Here is a 19,302-nt window from a genome sequence, read left to right as displayed (position 1 = left end):
CAAAAGTTTAAATACAGGGAAAACATTTGCTCAAATAATATTATACAAGTACTAACTGGTTAAAAAGATATTAAATATAATTCAATCAAATTAACCATATCTGTCACAAGACGAAATTCTCTGCCAAAAGTTAATCATTTCGATTAAGGATGTTTTGTACTTATTTTTAAAATATTGAGAATTTAATGAAAATTGTACAGAATGTCCTTACATATGTTTAGAATCTTCAGTACAATTTTTAAATCGATTCACTAAAGCGTTATTTATTTCACAAGTTATAAGGATTTTAATTTGTAATTAACATGTGTTTTTATGGGAAATGTATAACCACGTTGATTCAAATGACAAAAACACATGGGAATAATATTCAGAATTTGTTTAAAATTTGCAAAAGTTTAGATACAGGGAAAACATTTGCTCAAATAATATTATACAAGTACTAACTGGTTAAAAAGATATTAAATATAATTCAATCAAATTAACCATGTATCTGTCACAAGACGAAATTCTCTGCCAAAAGTTAATCATTTCGATTAAGGATGTTTTGTACCTATTTTTAAAATATTGAGAATTTAATGAAAATTGTACAGAATGTCCTTACATATGTTTAGAATCTTCAGTGCAATTTTTAAATCGATTCGCTAAAGCGTTATTTATTTCACAAGTTATAAGGATTTTAATTTGTAATTAACATGTGTTCTTATGAGAAACGTATAACTACGTTGATTCAAATGACAAAAACACATGGGAATAATATTCAGAATTTGTTTAAAATTTGCAAAAGTTTAGATACAGGGGAAATATTTGTTCAAATAATATTATACAAGTACTAACTGGTTAAAAAGATATTAAATATAATTCAATCAAGTTAGCCATCTGTCACAAGGCAAAATTCTCTGTCAAAAGTTAATCATTTCGATTAACAAAATTCGGAATATTTCAGTAAAAATGCAATAAATATTAAGAAATACATCTGTGCACTGTAGCTAACAGCATATTGTAATATTCCACACAATTTCTTACTTAAAATACATTAAAAGTGGATATATTCGTCAATATTGATTTTCAGCTACTTTTTGCTGGAATTGTACAATACATACAAAACATCCTTAAATCAGACTCGACGTTGCTAAGCGAAATTTAATGAGCGATCTGAAGCGAAATAATTCTTATTTTGTTAGATAAATTCTTAATTATTGTCCAGTAATTACGCGATTGGTCGTTTTGATTAAATTATTTATGTAAATTAGTTTTTCTGCATTAATTTCTTTGAGAAAAATCAATAATTATTTTATTAAAATATTTAAAAGTAAAAACCGATATTATAAAATATGTTTTATTAAAATATTGAAAATTAAAGACACGATATCATCAAAGTCAATCCATTTTTCAAAAATACACTTTCGCGAAACTGATATTATCGCATCTGAAAATATAATTTAACTTTAATATAAATAGTTGAACTCTTTGAAAATAAGTATCATAGATTATAAAAGATAATAATTGTAAAATATACCAGCGGGGTAACTGGAGACTTCTTTATATACCTTGTTAAAGTTAATGTATTGTATATAAAAAAAGTTTTTAAAATATATGTATAAAATAAGTCTTTCACTAATTATTATTCTGAAAGTTATAACGCACTTTTCGATAGTTTTTTTTTCGTTCTATAAATTTAATATATACTTATAATTATGTAAACAGAATTATAGTTTTAGATACAATTGTTTAATATTAATTATTATATTTTAATATTTTAATATTTTATTACATTAATTAATTAAACATTTATTTAACAAACCTAATCTAACCTAACAAAAATTATTTCTCTCCAAATTGCTATCATTTATCACCCTATGCATGCAAATCAGTTCTTTTGGCTTGTGTATTTCGCTTTTTCGCACGATTGCGAATCGCAAATGTATTCAAGCGCGAGGAGAATTAAAACAAGCTCGCCGAGAGAGCTTGATGATATTAAAAATACTGATCGAATGATGGCTCTTTCACTATTACACGGAGCTGGATTGTCGGTAACCCGACAGGACGATCGAAAGAGGAAAAAGGGGGCTTTAAGGAAGGATTGAAAGCCGTAAAGAATAGTTCACTAGTCGCACTCAGTGACCGGGGCTTCTCTCTCTCTAGCTGCTGAGAAGACTCTCCACGGTCCAATCATCCGACGCAGCCTCCTGATGGAGCTGTCAATTGCAGAATTGTAGGCGAATAGCCCGTAATGGCTTTCCTGTAAATGCGAGCACGGGGGCTAAAAGCTTAGAGCCTGTATCGAACGGATAAATATTCAAATTGACGCGGGTGGAGGCGGAGTGCATATATAATACATCGTGAAAATTTAGTAAATTTTCCGATTGGAAAAACAGCCGCGTTTTATGATTTTCTGGTATACTATTCGCGCATGTATACGAGCTGTCGATAAAATTTCCATATTAATAACAGCGTAATCGATAAGAAACAAGTCAATGAAGAATATTTCTTGTCGGCAAACGGCAATTTTTCCGGATTGTTTCAATTGAAATTTTTTCCGAGGCGTATGCCTCGAGAAAGAGAAGACCCCGACGTGCAAATGCATTTAATAACTTGCGAAGGGGAAGCCCCGTCTAGACTCGCGAGGGTCGAGTTTAAATGGAGTCGCGCGAGATTCGAGGCGGAAGTCGGCTCCAAAGCACTTTGAGTGATGGAGCCTTGGGAGTAACAATGCGAGGCGATACCTTAATCTCTCGATAATTCCTCGTCGACGTCTTTCCTTCAACTTTACCGTATCGCGCGAGAATTTCTCACGATATTGACAAGGTGACTTTGCGTCGTGTATCGATAACATTTTTTCGATAAGCGATAATTGTCTCGTCTATCAATAGGGTAGAATTTAAACTAGTGCTCTCTTCAATTGAATCAATATATTATATAGATAATATATTATTTAATTTAATTTATTCAAATATTTAATATATTATTATTTAATTTAATATAAAAATTATTTATATTTTACATATATTATTTAAAAAATATATTATATTAATATATTCTATTAAATATATATATTATTTAAAAAAAGCAGAATGAAAATAAACACTGTTTTTAAGTTTACTTTAACAATAAGTCAGTAAAATTCTATTAAAGAAAAAAAAATAATAATTAGTGATGCCAATTTCAAAAAATGATATTTTAAATTGCTTTTTTTATATTATAATAGTTTTATAAAGAAATATCTGAGTTTTTTTATTAAAAATTTTATTTGTTTTTTCTTTTGCGAATTTATTAAAAGTAAAAATATGTATGGCATACATACTATTCTGAATTTGAATATTAGTTATTACGTTTTCATTCTAGACGTGTATGGATGTGTAGCCTACCAGAAAATAATAATACAAAACAAATTTAAATTTAAAAGGAAAACCATTAAAAGCTCGCAAATATGTACGATTATTACTGATTTTTCAGTGAAATTTTACCGCTATAATCAATGGGATACGAAATGGAGGAGTAAAGTGTAAATGTTTTCATTAAAGCTCGATAAATACTCACTGAACCGCCATGAAATCTCGTGTCATCGCTTTAATCGGTTTCGCATTTTTATTCATTCGGTCGGAGGGAGTATAAAACTCGAATCAATTAAATTAAATTAAATATTCAAATTCAAATTGACCCGACAGTAAATGAGACAATTTAAGAAACTGCAACAAGAGACAGAGACAGAGAAAGAGAGAGAGAGGCTGAAACGTGCAAACGTATCAAATGTTTCGTTCTCGCATGTTATTCCGGGGACAGTCGTAACAAAGTTAGAAGTGCGTACTCACACTTTGCGAATACAAAGGGGGTTAATGACATTGCTGAAGAGCAAACGGAATGCGAACGCCCGCCCTTCAACGGCAAACAACTACAGTTTTCCCGGGCATTTTCGCAGCTGAATTTTCGTCAACGCGTGCAAACACGCGGAATCGTACGCGCGCAGAAAGAGCCGTTTCGCGGTTGCGCGAAATTCCAACCCCTCCCTGCACCCCCCGGCCCCTATCCACCTCTCGTCGTCGCTCGTTTTCCGTTCCTCAGTCACGCCCGCCGCAAATTCGATTTACTCGTCTCTCCTCCCTTTGAAATTTCATTTCCCCCGCGTTCCTCCCTTAACCCGCGACTTTTTCGCGTCTGATCCTTCCCCCGATTTCGACGGGAGGGGGCAGTGCCCGATGATATTTCGAGATCGTAATTGAAAAAACGGTAGAGCTCGCGCGATCCTCGGCGATTATTGGCGAATTAATTTGATCGTCGCGACTTTTGGCGTTCTTCAGTTTCTAGCTTCTGGACTCGTTCGTATAACACAGGCCTGCAAAAAAGGGGATCAAAATTTCTTTTTAAGATGCAATAATGATTTTGTGCGCTAAATCCGAATCTGGCCGTCGAATTTGCGTAGCACGTCAGGTTTTTGAGTTATTTGTAGTTGAATAGCCCAAAAATCGCCATTTTGGCCAATTTCATGAATTTATTTTGAATAAACCAAATTTTTTGAAATATTTCTGTCGATGGCATCGTATAGTACTCACCTTCATCTTTCGAATCCACTTTCGATTACCGCCGCACGATTTTTTTTCGTTCAGATGTACAAGTATAAGTCTGGTCATGCATAGAGATCTAATAAGCCATTCTAAATCAACCGTGCCACTTCTTTATTTCACTACGAATCAAAATTAGGATAAAAATATACATTTTTAAACCTTCTGTCACCTTTTAAAATTAAAAATGGCGCATCCAATATGGCGAATAGAGTCACAATAAAAAGGCATAAAATTTAGGAAAATTTATCAAAATGTGTAACAATTGTATTAGATATTTCTTTACAATACTTTTTTGGACAATCGAACCTGACATATGTCAGTCTTTTCAACTTTCAACATCATGGATCTACCATATTGATGTCTATATAAATTTTCTTTAACGTAAATTTTCTTACAACGTCATACTTATATATCTCAGCGAAAAAAAATCGTGCGGCGGTAATCGAAAGTGGATTTGAAAGGCGAAAGTGAGTATTATACGATGTCATTGGCAGAAATATTTTAAAAAATTTGGTTTCCTCGCAACAAATTCATGAAATTGGCCAAAATAGCGATTTTTGAGCCATTCAATTACAAATTACTCGAAAACGTGACGTGCTACACAAATTCGGCGGCCAGATTCGAATTCAGCTCACAAAATTACGTCGGGAATCACTATTGCATCTTAAAAAGGAAAACCTCGCAGGCCTGTGTAACCTTTATTCCACTCGCGCGAAGTTATTGCTCGTCGTGAAGTTGGATGATTCGTCCTTCTGAAAATGCGCAACTTTGAGGGACGAGGGATTCTACTATACCGCCAAGAGACCCTCGACGTCTTGGATTCGGAGTACCTCGAGGGATACTCGGCGGCAATTTGTAACCACCCGATATATATATATATATATACATATATATTGCGCGCTAAACTATATACACTTCGTTTCGAAGTTTGCGTAGAAGAAGCACTGGAATTAGTTACGGACAAGGATATACCTCCTCGATTACCATTACTAATCCCGCTTAATTTCCATTACTAACCCGGTCTGATTAAACAGTCTCCGCGAGACTCTTCATTTTCGTCGCTTCCGCCAGATGATCGAGTCACTTTATATCGACTTTTTAACCCCTCGAGTATCCCACTTCGCTGATTAACGTACCGTTAAAGGGAGAATTTCTCAAAATGCTTCTCGACCCATATTCGATATTTTCATTTTTCTATCCACGTTTCACGTCTCCCTAGGCATTTTGAATTTTTCCCTCGTCACACTTCTTATACAAGATGAGATGTTTACAATTTTACGAGCTATATTATTTCTGAAAGTACAAATTGTGAAAAAAATATATTTTAGATGAAAAGTATTTTGTTTGAAGAGAAAAAGAAGGTAGAAATATTAATCACCTTGTGTGTAGGGCCAAGATTATATAAAGGTCAACCTAGTTTTTCTTCATAAAACCACCTTAATTTTTTTATATAAATCAATTCCTCGCAATAATTGGCGTAAAAAGTCACAAGGGTAGGACGGCCAAAAATTGCATAATTTAAAAGATATTTTAATACTTTAATTTGATACAATTGTACAAAACCTCTAGGAAATACCTCGTAAATATTTATTTCTTGATTACCTTATCTCAATATGTTTGTGCACAAAATAATGAGAGGAATCAATCAGTGTAAATAAAATGCATAGTTGTTTTCAACAATGGTATGAATTTGCAAAACAAACAGCTATATATTTCCTCTTAAAAACAACAATATTTTTTCCACAGCATTTTACCCAGCGCGAAATGTAAAGATAAAAATGAAAATCGGCAGATTGCCGTCGATTCGAATTCAGAATTAATAAAGATTTAATACTGCGGTATTGCGAAATTGAAGATTCATTCTTAAGCAGGTTGTTCGGAATTTAGAGACGGAATTCCGATAGCATAATCGCCGGTCTATAATAACTTTCGAATGGGATGCAATTAAAGTTAATTGCAGTGGCGAAAGTTTCCGCTCGGGGAACCTTTCGAAGCCGGAAATTGTAATTTTAATGAGAGACTTAGCGGAGGCGGCATTCGGGGGACGAAGTCCGGCGGCAATTTGCGAATGATTATTAAATAATAATCCGCGATACACTCTTGGATACACAAAGTTACAAGACTGGACGCGAATCAGATCACATTTGTGACGTATCAAGTTTTTGGCCGTATTAGCGCGCACATTGTGCAAAATTACACCTGGGAATTGATTCGTTAAATCTATGTTTCGTGTAATGATCAGCGCGGCGTGAAATTAGCGCGGGATTGTAATTAAATTAATAACCGGATTACGCCGCGTTGATCCTATAATTATCGTTTACACGCGATAAGGTTTAAAAGCCCAGCTCGAGGATATCGTTGCAATGCATTCCCTCGCACCCCCACCCCCAGATCGTGCGTCGGGGAGGCAGTCTCTAATTAATATTCAATTATCTTTAACATATTGGGAAGATTAGACGTTTATTCTCTCCAGTAACTTGCCTGCATTTTTTCAAGTCGTGGAAGCGCGAATCCTTTTATTAATTTAAATAAAATTGTATACAACCTCGTGTTACAATAATACATATCGCGTTATAATTAAATTTGAAATTAACTCTATAATAAAATATAATTAAAATTAACTATATAACTTATATGTTAATAAAATCTAATAAATTAAACAATTCTCGAATTTCTCGCGTTTCAGTTAAACCCTCGAAAGATCGAATTGTTATCGTCTTAATCTGGTTCAAATCTTATGCTTGTGTCGACTGTTAATTGTCGAGCTGTCGTGACTTGGAATTTCATGTGCATTGTATCCGTCGAAGTTAGTCGTCTCGATACTTGACTCGAAGTAAATCGGAAAATCACACCTTTCTATTTCTAATCACATTATTTAATTGTGCCAATCTTCGATGTCATCAGTAATCAATAATTATATCGTGAATTAATTGTAAAATTAATTAAATATATATTTTTATTTTTATTTTTATTTTAAAATTCTTGTAATATTTTTGTGCTTGAAACAAATCGAAAAATCTCATTTTGTTTCCATTTCTAATCTTGGCAACTTTCAACATCATCAACACCAACAATTATCGTGAATTAATTAAAATTAAAAAATATTTACTTGAATTTATTTAAAAAAATATAACAAGAATTTATTTTTCTATTAAATATATTATACACCTTGAATTTGTTTATTCAACTATTTATTAAATTTTAATTAGCTTCTGTATAATTATGTCTTTTGTAATTTCTGCATTATTAAATTCTACTAAAAGAGATGTAAATTTGTTGTGATTAAAGTAATACACTTAGATGAAATTATATAAAGTAGAAATTACACGAGAAACCCAAATTCTACGCTTATACGCATACAACACTGTTTCGAGTTTTAAAAATAAAAATAGAAAAAAATATATAAACGTTTTACATACGAAAATATTAAAAACTGAATATATGCACATAATATTCCATGCAAAATTCGTGTGTTTTTAAAATTGCAAAAATACTAGAACTATTTTCTGTAGTTTTTCATCAGCCACGGAAAATCGTGAAAGAACGATAACGATAACGTTACGCGATGCAAAAGATTGCTTGATACTTGAAAACGAGAAAACATACGCCGCAGGCTCTCGCCATTCAATATCGAAATAGATTTTATATAAAAGAGAAAGACAGAGAAATGGATGTGGGAAGAAGCGATAACACGCGGGAGGATTGCTCTTCAACCTCCGGTAAATCATTCCCCGCCATGTTTAATGTAGCTTTTTCAATTGTTCTCGGGGTCACGTATTCACACCATGATTTCCTTCGGCTGCCGATTTACGACCTGAAAGCGCCGTAATATAATCAATACCCGCCTCAATCCGTGCTATTCGCGAATTTTCGATGTCATAATTTTACGATTAGAATTATTACAATAAAGAAATAAACGCGGGAAAGCAACGCGCAGAGTACGAAATTGATGGAATACGCGCGCGAAATCAATGAGGGAAAATAAATTAACGCACCGCGTATGATTATTTAATTAATTAATATCGGAAGCGGTGGATTTTCCACAAATCGTCGGCCTACATTTCAAAATCTCGCGAAATCTGGATCAGCATCGGGGCGCAAATCGGATAACCGGGATCACAACAAAACCTTTTTCGGGATCAGCACGCGGAAAATAATGTAGGAAAATCGCGATGGCGGGACCAACGAGTGGGATGGAGAGGATTGCGCGAATTCCGCGGTCGCAAAGCGATTTATGGGAAACGAACGCGGGCTATAAAATAACACTTCCCATTCAAATCGGCAAATTAATGGTCGCTTTCGTGGATTCTTTGTTTGGGCCGCGCGCGACAATGGCGGCTTTGCTGAATTATTATCCTGAAATGGTACAAAATTTCGGCGAGCGATGATTTTCGCAAATTTTCACCCACCCACCTCCCCCTTCCTCCTGCCCTCCCATGCTCCTCCGCTCCTCTCCCTTCCCGTTTTTCGATACTTCGAGACAATTTTCTGCGAGCGACGCCGATAATCACCCGGGTGGGATGCGTTTCTTTCTTCGCCTCGGGAAAATTGAAAATTAATCGAATTAATATTATATTTCCGAGGTGTCCGCCTCTCCAGGAATAGCAAAGATTGATCGGCTTGCCTAGGCTTCGAAACTATTATCTAGTTTAGATACTTAAGTCCGCGCGCGGAAAGTTACTCCTCGCGAGCTTTAATCTCTCTAAGCACGAGGTGATTATAAAGTTTCTTATTAAGTTCCCACCGTGTAGCACCACTACGCATACTCGAGCCGCCATTGCAATACACGGGTGAAAAACTTTGCCCGGTACTTGGGCTATATGTAACCCTCCGCGAGGGAAAGAAAATGCAAAAGTGTCCGACCGTATTATCAGAATATGTTTCCTACTCTCGTAAAAAATGTTATACGGCGAAAAAAACGAGGAGAAGGGGGGGCATTACATTTTTACGAACTCCTCCCCCTTCCCCCTTCGCCGCGTTTGAATGCTTTAAACATTGTTCTTCACAATAGCGAATTATAAGTTTCCTTTATTTCGTATTCCACGTTATACGCTTCGTTTTAACCTACTTTAGGCTTTATCATCTTCATTTTTTCTCATTTTACCCTCTCTTTATTTTATTCAAATCATGTTACTTTTTTGCGCAAACTTTTTACGCGTAATTTTATTCTAAAAATCAAACCATGTTTCGAACCGTTCAAAGAGCTCAATCATTTTCTCGATAACAAGACTGAGAAACTCGGGCGCGTCGTGCAAGTTGATATCGACGTACGCATCCTACATGCTTCGCTTTATACTTATCCGATATTAAAGTGATTCGCACGAGCTTGACGTATCTCCTACGGGGATTAATGCACCCGTTTTCCGCTCGCGGGAAATATGACGAGGCGTTTTCGTCGTCAACAAACGTCGATGAAAGGCGGACGAAGAATCGACACGGATTTCTTTGGCTATGCAGAAGAAACGAGAAAAGACGGCGCAACAAAGGAACCCGCCATCTTTCCTCTTTCGAGCCTCTTTTTCATAGATCGCAAGATAATTGGCCGATTTAACGAGCCTTACATTCACGACGCAGGAATTTCGCAAATTATCATTCTTTTTATAAGGAAAGTGCGTATTATTCGTTAAGTGGAAATGGCGACTTTCGTATACTCGATAAGCGCACGCAGTTATCGCAAATTATCGATAAAATCGTCATAAAAACATGGTGAAATCCAATAGTTGAAATTTAATCTAAATTTAAATTTCAAATGTAAATTTAATCTGAATTAATAGTGAAAATTTAAATCAAATGTGAAGAGATCTTGGGGAGAGAAGGAGAGTTCCCATTTTAAATAAAGGTAAAAGATAAAGATAAATTTATTCACGGGAAACTCTCTCTTTGATTGCACATTATAATAATATTACATTTAAAAGAATTAAAAATAATCCAGGGAAAAAGAAAGATAAATAATACGCGTAACAAAAATAAAATTGAAAACGAGCAGAAAAAGAGAAAGCGAAAAGTTTATGAAATAAAAACATTTATATTTATTTATGTTTGTTAGTAAATAAATAGGGGGGTTGATTTTTTTTATTTCAATTAGTATTAATTCTTTTAAGAATGCATTAATTTACCATCTTAAGTTTCATTAAACTGAATAATTCATCATTATAATATTTAAAGTCTACTTTTCATAATAATTTCAATAAATTTATATTTATTTATGTTTGTTAATAAATAAATATTGGGGTTGATTTTTTTAATTTCAATTAATTAATTTAATTAATTGATGATTAATAAATTTAAAATTTTTAATGAAAAAGCATTTTATAGACGAAATAAATTACTAACTTTCGCCAAAAGCTATATTATCTCTGCTTTTAGCAGTAAAGAGCCTGGATATGCTGCTTCATGTGCAAACGTCGCGTACTCGTCGCGTGTTGCTTGGAATCGTGTCTTAAAATCCAGACTCGCAGAGAGGGAAAATCATTAAATATCGTCGGGATTATCGTTGCTAGAAATGTGCACACAATATCGCCGCATTCTACGATAATTGGAGACGAGTTACTTCTTTTTTTCGCCACCAATGCAGTTCGCTAAAGGCGAATGAGATGTAAAATGGGATCGACGGGCATTTGCAACTTGACTCAATATCAAACGCACCGCGTTTGTAGCTATTGTGTTGATTACAAGTTTACAGGCGAAAATAAAAAGAGACCCGCGTCGCGATTTGTACAAGTAAATTGGATATCTGGAAAATACGCTACGCCCAATGCGGGATTATCTGTCCATGGATGGACGATGGCGTTTATCGAATCCATTTCCGCGGAAAATTGTGTACTGATAATAGGACTTTATCCTTCGGATCCTTTTGCGCTCGCTTGATTCCCGTTTGAAATAAAATTAAATCCGCAGCTTGATTACTATTTAGCCGCGTATCAAAGTGTACCGATTCGCTGGTGCTTCAAAGCTAATGAGTGAATCCTAGCGTGGTTTATTTGTTTCTCATATTTTCACTTTGGAGCGAATGATAAACGAGTAAAGCCATGTTTCTTATCAAGATTCGATGGAATGTAATTATAACTTTTCGAATTTGGATTTAGTGTATATTTATAACATTATCGGGCACCAAAATTGTAGAGGAAGAAACTTCGTATATAGGGTGTTTCTTAATAAGTATGAAAAATTTTAGATGATTCTTTGTCGGAAATTAAGGGGAGTTTTTCATATAAATATATACTCCTACATTCCTCCCTGTGGAGTTACATTCTTTCAAAAATGGGGATAAAAATTAGATTTTTATTTTTTTAGGTTTTTAAATTTTTATTTATAATTTTGTTTTTGTTTTTCAATTTTCTCAATATTTACTTTAATTTTATTTTTATTTTAAAATTTAACTTCTAGTAATTCGAAAGCTATGCTATTTAGCATTGTGCACGATATTTTATTTTTTTTCTTGAAAACTACTGATTTTATGAAAAAATTAAAGAAATAAAAAAGTTTCTAATTAAATTAAATTTTTTAATGCATATTTTTAGGTGATCATATTTCGGCCCATTAAAAAGTTCTAATAAAAAATAGAATAGGGGTTGCTAGTTTCATCCCCTTATAACAATATGGGAAGAAAAATTAATAAATATCTTTTTCACTAGAATATATCCACCTAATTTCATTTCTTTAACTCATTCCAAATTTGAGAAAAAAATAAGAACCTAATTTTCATCCCCATTTTTAGAGGAATGTAACTCTAGACAAGGATGTAGAAATATATGTTTATATGAAAAATTCCTCTTTAATTTTTGACAAAGAATCATCTCCTAAAATTTTTCGCACTTATTAAACACCCTGCATATCCCTTTTTATTTATTTAATATACTTTTATTATACTTAGATTGTGACGTTATTTTAACAATTTCTTTGAAGAATTTCCTTTATTTAAAATCCCTAAATTGGGATGAAAGTATCGTATATTAATAAATAACCTTTTTACTCGAAAATATCCACCTAATTTCATTTCTTTAACTTGTTCCAAATTTGAGAAAGAAATAAAAACCTAATTTTTACCCCCATTTTTCTGAGGAGTAACTTCTCAGGGGGAATGTAGAAATATATATTATAAGAAACACCCTGTATATTTCGTATTAAAATATTACTGAGAATATATAGATTGTTGCTCCGAAATACTCGCTTAATTAAGCATTCACACCTTTCAATTATATATATCAACGTCTACTTTCGGCCAAGTGAAGGGTGGAAAGGGATTACCTTGGACCGGCGCATAAATGTTGAGGTACAGGCAGTCCTCGCTTTGGTTCTTGAGGTAGGGCAGCAGCCTCTTGAGATACTCCGCCCTGCCCTTGGGCATCTTGTCGTTGATCTCGGGCAGCTTCTGGGAGCAGACGGGTCCGATATCAACGTTATTTTCAATTTCTTTAATTTTTTTTTTTTTTTTTTTTTTTTTTTTTTTTTTTTTTTTTTTTCAAATTTGAGAAAAAATAAAACCTAATTTTTACCCCATTTTTCTAGAGTAACTTCAGGAATGTAGAAATATATATTATAAGAAACACCCTGTATATTTCGTATTAAAATATTACTGAGAATATATAATTGTTGCTCCGAAATACTCGCTTAATTAAGCATTCACACCTTTCAATTATATATATCAACGTCTACTTTCGGCCAAGTGAAGGGTGGAAAGGGATTACCTTGGACCGGCGCATAAATGTTGAGGTACAGGCAGTCCTCGCTTTGGTTCTTGAGGTAGGGCAGCAGCCTCTTGAGATACTCCGCCCTGCCCTTGGGCATCTTGTCGTTGATCTCGGGCAGCTTCTGGGAGCAGACGGGTCCGAACTTATCGGCGACCTTCACGCCGTGCCAAAGGGCGCCGCTGACGGGGGGCATGAAGCGCAACGAGCCGGTCGGCGGCGAGGCGTAGGGCACCCCGCGAAACACCTCGACGCCCTCGAGGTTCCGATCGAGGGTAACGATCACGCCCGACAGCTCGCCGTACTTAGTCCTGACGATCCTTGAGCTCAGCTCGGCGCCGGCGGTCGCCAGAATCAAGCCGAGCAGAGCCAGGATCGGCGACGTCATCTTGAGACGCGATGATCACCGACGTCTTCGGCGTCACCTCCTTCGCCTCGATCACTTCTTCGCGGCTCTTCCGCCGCCTCTCATACCGCCTTCCCTCCGTCCTCGCGATTGTTCCCTTTCTTAACCGCCACCGGAAGTGCGGACGTACGCGAGCTGGTCCATCGCGCGACGCTCGGCTGCCGATCCACCTCCTGGATGCATCAATCTTCCTTGAGACAAAGAGATGACTGTCAGATCTTGCCGGATATTCGAGGTGATCTTGATAAAAGGCGGAGGTTAATACAAGTTGCTCTTATTTTACGACAGCTTCTTACAATCCTTTGTTTTTGAAATAAACGTCGTCGTCCTGATTGTTTAGTTTTCAAGGATTTTAAGACGGAGGTAGACTATTGTCGTTAATTAAATCTCCTTGATAAATAATTTACATGCGACGAGGTACGATAAATTTTCCATGATCCTTCCAATGTATCTGTTTCATTTAAATCACCCAGAAGAAAGTAGACTGCAATTACGTCCTCAATCATCTACCTCGACGCAATTGATCTAAGGAAGACTGTAAATGATGTAGACCGAGAAACATTCTGAGTTATGAATTTCATCTAAAAGAGTTACAGAAATTATAATCGCTCTGAATTTTAGATCCTTTTAGTCATACACCTAGTTGGATGTCCTAGAATCGTAGAAGATATTTTGCTGAAGCTCAATTATATCCTCATTAGAAACGTTATTATTGTCTCTTAAACCTAATTATCAGCTTCGTTATCGACTTGCGGGGGGTTAATGATCTGCAAATCTTGCTTCGTCGCTTCGCTGAACGATGGAGACTTCCTACACCATAAAAGAGATCGTTGTAAGTTTATCATTGAACGTTTAGACAATCGAAACTATTTATTACACATTCCGTCACTGAGGTAAGATTGCACTCTTTTCCGATAGATTAACATTTCAATCGTTGAAGCAGGATCCGCTCGCTGAAACTTCCATGAGAAAGTAATATCGTCTTGACGAATTTCTATTTCCGCCCGTCGTCTGCTCAAGTTGAAGGCAAGTTCACGCCTGTTCCTTTTTATCGCTCTCTCTTTCTCCTTCTCTCTCACACAAAGACAATCTTGTTTCCGATAGCGTGCTTAATGTATCGAAAAAGATTGAACGGGCACCGGCTCTAATCGTGCTCAGAAGAAAGCTATATTTCCAGTGTTTACAACATTGTTTTGTCCTGGCAAGCAACAGAGGAAAGATACCAGATTATTTCTCACTCGAGATTTTATTGGACGGATCGAAGCTAACGAGAGAGCCGCGTCTAATCGAACTAGTCTCTCTCGATCGAATGGAACATTCGCCGAGGTGCAATTCTTCAGCAAACAATCCCTTTGCGAAGCTAATTCGCCGAGGGGAAACAATGTTTGCGGCTAAAGAAACCGCTGCTTTTCCGGTTTCCCGGTGAAAATACGCGTGAAACCGTTATTTACGCTAAAATTCCCTACGTGGTCGGTAAAAGTGCTACTGAAAATTCTTCAGCTGCTTTATCCGTTTGATGCTTGAAGGGCGCAAACGGTCGTTGTTGAAATAAAAGGGGCAATAGCTTCGAGAAATGCGTCGTGCTCGAGTCTTCCGAGGTGTCCCTTCGGCGGAGAATGCAACCCAGCGACGCTATTTCTGCAAAGTCAACAGCTCCGACATTCGATTACCCTAGTTGAATCAAAATCGCGCCGCTGATCAACGGCAAACTTCCCAGATGGACACTCGTAGACAAAAGTTGGGATCATCCGTGTCGTTCACTCCATCGGATTCGCACTTTTCCCGATCGATCACTGAGACGGACGATCCTTCGATCGTCGACACAACACTTGGAGAGTCACGCGCGCGATCATCATCCCTTCATCGGACTGAGCACTATTGTCGAGGATTCCCTTCGCACACAGCTTCGCGCGAGGCTCATTCTCCTCTCCCGCCAATCCGTCCGGTATATTTCTTCAAACTTTGTCGAGCCGGAGGGGGAAGGGTAAATCGTTTTCCCGATAATGCCGATTTGTCGGACGCGCCGAAAGTAATTTCAAGTTTCAAGTCGAACTGCGCGAAACCGGGACTTTTCCCTCGCTCGCTGGCAAGAGACGCACCGCCACCCCTTCTCGTGAAGCGACGCACCGAAAAATCCGTCGGGAAAGGTGGCGAGCGAGGTGATCGAGCCCGAAGAGAGCGAAGCGATGCCACCCCCCTCCCCGTCCCCGCGTTTCTTCCCACGGCGAGCTAACCCTCTTCCCTTCCCCCCATCCCCCTCGGTCGGCCGGTTCGCAAACTACCACCCTTCCTTCTTGGCACGGTTACACCGTTACGTTCGTCGACGACAACCTGGTCGATGCCACCGAATGCGACGGATCTCGCGTGACGGGATCGCGAGAGGGGCGGGCGCGCAGGTAGGTATTACACCGCGAAGGAGAGGGTGAGAGCACCGCTGGGACGCCCGCGGTTTGTATCGCGAGGAAAAGCAAGCGACCCGATGTAGCCGACACTTCGACCCCCGACAGACTGGCGTCAGGCGACGACGTTCGCCACCGGCTGCGCATGCGTCGCTCCCTCGAGCACGGGACATGGGCGGAAGTGCACCCCGGCGTGGTCGATAGGGCAGGAGGGATCGATCCTCCCTCACCGACCGGCACCGAGAGTTGTTGGTTCGAGTCCGGGATTGCGAGACGCCGCGGCCTGATGCCGCGATCCCTCTTGTGTTTTCAACTACTCCTCTTCTTTCCGCAGGCTATCCATCACTATTGGATTCTCCTCCCGCCCCCGTATTTAAAAGCGGTCCGTGTATTTTAGCAATCAACGGGATGGCCACTCCATTGCTACGTATCTTTTCTTCCGCTCCCTTCTCGTTATTATCTCAATTACATTATGTTATGGTCCGTCAATGTTGGTCCAAGCTTCCAATTGTATCGGTCGCAATTCTACAATCGTCGATTCGAGCTGATTCATTCGAGTCTGCGGTCACATCTCGTCTTTCCATCATTATTGCTAACTCGTTTGTCGGACCGATAATATCAAACAGACGACAGATTGTCCCCTATTTATTTTCAACATAATGTTACGCGTTATTTATTTTAAGGATGTTTTGTATGTACAATTCCAGCAAAAAGTAGCTGAAAATCAATATTGACGAATATATTTACTTTTGGTGTATTTTGAGTAAGTAATTGTGTGGAATATTACAATTTGATCGTAGCTACAGCGCAGAGATGTATTTTGTAATGTTTATTGCGTTTTTAATGAAATATTTCAAATTTTGTTAATCGAAATGATTAACTTTTGACAGAGAATTTCGCCTTGTGACAGATACATGGCTAACTTCATTGAATTATATTTAATATCTTTTTAACCAGTATTAGTACTTGTATAATATTATTTCACCAAATATTTCCTCTGTATCTAAACTTTTGCAAATTTTAAACAAATTCTGAATATTATTTCCATGTGTTTTTGACATTTGAATCCACATGGTTATACGTTTCCCATAAGAACACATGTTAATTACAAATTAAAATACTTATAACTTGTGAAATAAATAACGCTTTAGTGAATCGATTTAAAAATTGTACTGAAGATTCTAAACATATGTAAGGACATTCTGTACAATTTTCATTAAATTCTGAATATTTTAAAAATAGGTACAAAACATCCTTAATCGAAATGATTAACTTTTGAGACATGTTAATTCGGTGCAAATTAAAATCCTTATAATTTGTGAACGCTTTAGTGAATCGATTTAAAAATTGTACTGAAAATTCTAAACATATGTAAGGACATTCTACACAATTTTCATTAAATTCTCAAATTTTGAAAATAGGTACAAAACATCCTTAAAAATATTTATTTTTTAAATATATTTATTTATTTTCTGAACGTAATGTTGCGCGACACATATATTTTCGGCAGACTTAATATGTTCTTAATTATGTCTCAATTATATCCTCATCAACATGTCATTTTGACAAAATTCCGAGGCAAATTTATCATATAATTTATTTATCACATAATTTATTATTAATTATTTGTTTGTATTAATTAACGCGTTGTCGTTACTTTTAATACTTGCGACAAATTTTATCGTATATTAAACTAATTTGGAGGAAAATGCATCCCGCAAAATGCACGCTGTGTGATTATCGGCGCAACTTCTATAATAATAATTTTAAATAATTGCGCGTAGAAATCATTTTGTTAATGTTGAAGCGACCCCAATTGAACGTATTAATTAACTGTAAAAAATGTACGGGCCAGTAAGTTTGTCAATTTTGTAAATTCACCCCGCAAATTAGTGATTACTAAATCAACGCGGGACGGGACGCGAACGCGAACGCTGTCGATAAATAACGATACGATAAATTAGCGGGATTTATTTGACAATTCGTTCGCGTGCGCGAATAAATCGCGTTTTCCGATTCGCGGCGAGAGGAATCTCCGCTCTCGATGGACAACGGAAAATCGCCAAAACTCGGGGAGCGAAATGGGGCAACTTTTTAACGAGAATTTCCGGAAACCGGGAGCGCAGCTGCGCAAAGAGAGTTTCTCCTCTCGCGAGATTCCGCATTCAACATCTCTTTCGCACTTTACACCGCGTAGTTACGCCCTTTAACAAATTCTTTCCCGGCGCTTTTCAAAGCGAAAGCGTGAATTATCCCGCGGCATTACTCGTCTCTCGCTTTCGGAGAGAATCGCGCGATCGAATGAACCCCTTAATGCAGTGTCATCCCCCTGGTACAGCACGTTAGCTCTCCAGGTACCGCCAACTTGGGAATACAGAGTGCCTTATTTAATTTTATGTATTATGTATAATTCATGTGCGCCACGTTCTCATAGCGTGGCACATTAGGGGCTATAATTTCCTATTTCGCGGCTCCGAGAAAGGACTAATTTTCCGACATTTCTTTTCTTCCCGGAGAAAAATCAGGAGCGCGCGACTTTATCGCTCGGGTAGGTACGAGGAATAATTGGACGGCGAAGTGGCTGAGGACGAGGGAAGCGGTTAAATATTTGCAAAGTCAACGCGAGGGGCGTCGTACGGCTCCTCGAGGGGGTGGAAATTGGTCGCCTCCGGCCACAAAGCCGTCGAGCGGAAATCCGCTTCTCGTTTGCGACACGAGGACGCAGGATCTTCTCTAGGACTCGTTCATGCAAAAACTCAAGGGCACCGTTGAAATGACAAGCGCGCGTCCCACAATCCAAGATTCCGAGGATGCACAGGCTCCGAGAATCTGAGAAATATTTATTGCTGCGAAGCAAACTGTTTGAAAAATTGAGAATTTTTTATGTTTTTTTTAGTTTATGTCAAGGAATCGAAAAACTATCAATAATAGATTCGAGAAATTTGAAAGAATAATGACATTGAAAAAGTAATTGATTCTAAAATCTGTAAATCGATTTTTAAAAAATGATATTTTATTTATTAACTATTAATTAATTAATTAATTATTTATTTATAATAAAATTTATTAAAAAGTATTGATTTATAATAATTTATAATAAATTATTTATGTATAATATTATATTAATGATGTATTTCAAGAAAAATAATTAATTCGAATATTTATATTATATTTAATAATTATATTTATATTAATTAATATTATATTATTATATTATTATAAAAAAATTAATTTGAATATTTATATTATAT

The 19,302-nt window shown here is 36.7% G+C and overlaps 2 protein-coding genes across 2 annotated transcripts in view; both read right to left on the bottom strand.

The window, feature by feature from the left end:
* Positions 1-12,948, bottom strand: part of LOC105255303 (neuroligin-4, X-linked) — a 166,122-nt gene extending 153,174 nt beyond the window's left edge. Inside the window, exon 1 of the mRNA XM_025412790.1 lies at positions 12,807-12,948. Within this exon, the coding sequence (XP_025268575.1) occupies positions 12,807-12,906 (100 nt within the window). The 5' untranslated portion in view covers positions 12,907-12,948. The remainder of the gene's footprint in view (positions 1-12,806) is intronic.
* Positions 12,949-13,180: 232 nt separating this feature from the next.
* Positions 13,181-16,149, bottom strand: LOC112639319 (neuroligin 4-like). Its single transcript, XM_025412803.1, has one exon. It carries the CDS (start codon positions 13,632-13,634, stop codon positions 13,191-13,193), a length of 444 nt encoding a protein of 147 aa, XP_025268588.1. The 5' UTR covers positions 13,635-16,149; the 3' UTR covers positions 13,181-13,190.
* Positions 16,150-19,302: the final 3,153 nt, after the last annotated feature.

This window comes from Camponotus floridanus, unplaced genomic scaffold, assembly GCF_003227725.1.
Source record: "Camponotus floridanus strain SB8 unplaced genomic scaffold, Cflo_v7.5 scaffold57, whole genome shotgun sequence".
Classification (NCBI taxonomy): domain Eukaryota; kingdom Metazoa; phylum Arthropoda; class Insecta; order Hymenoptera; family Formicidae; genus Camponotus; species Camponotus floridanus.
This window is presented reverse-complemented; position numbering and strand designations above follow the sequence as displayed.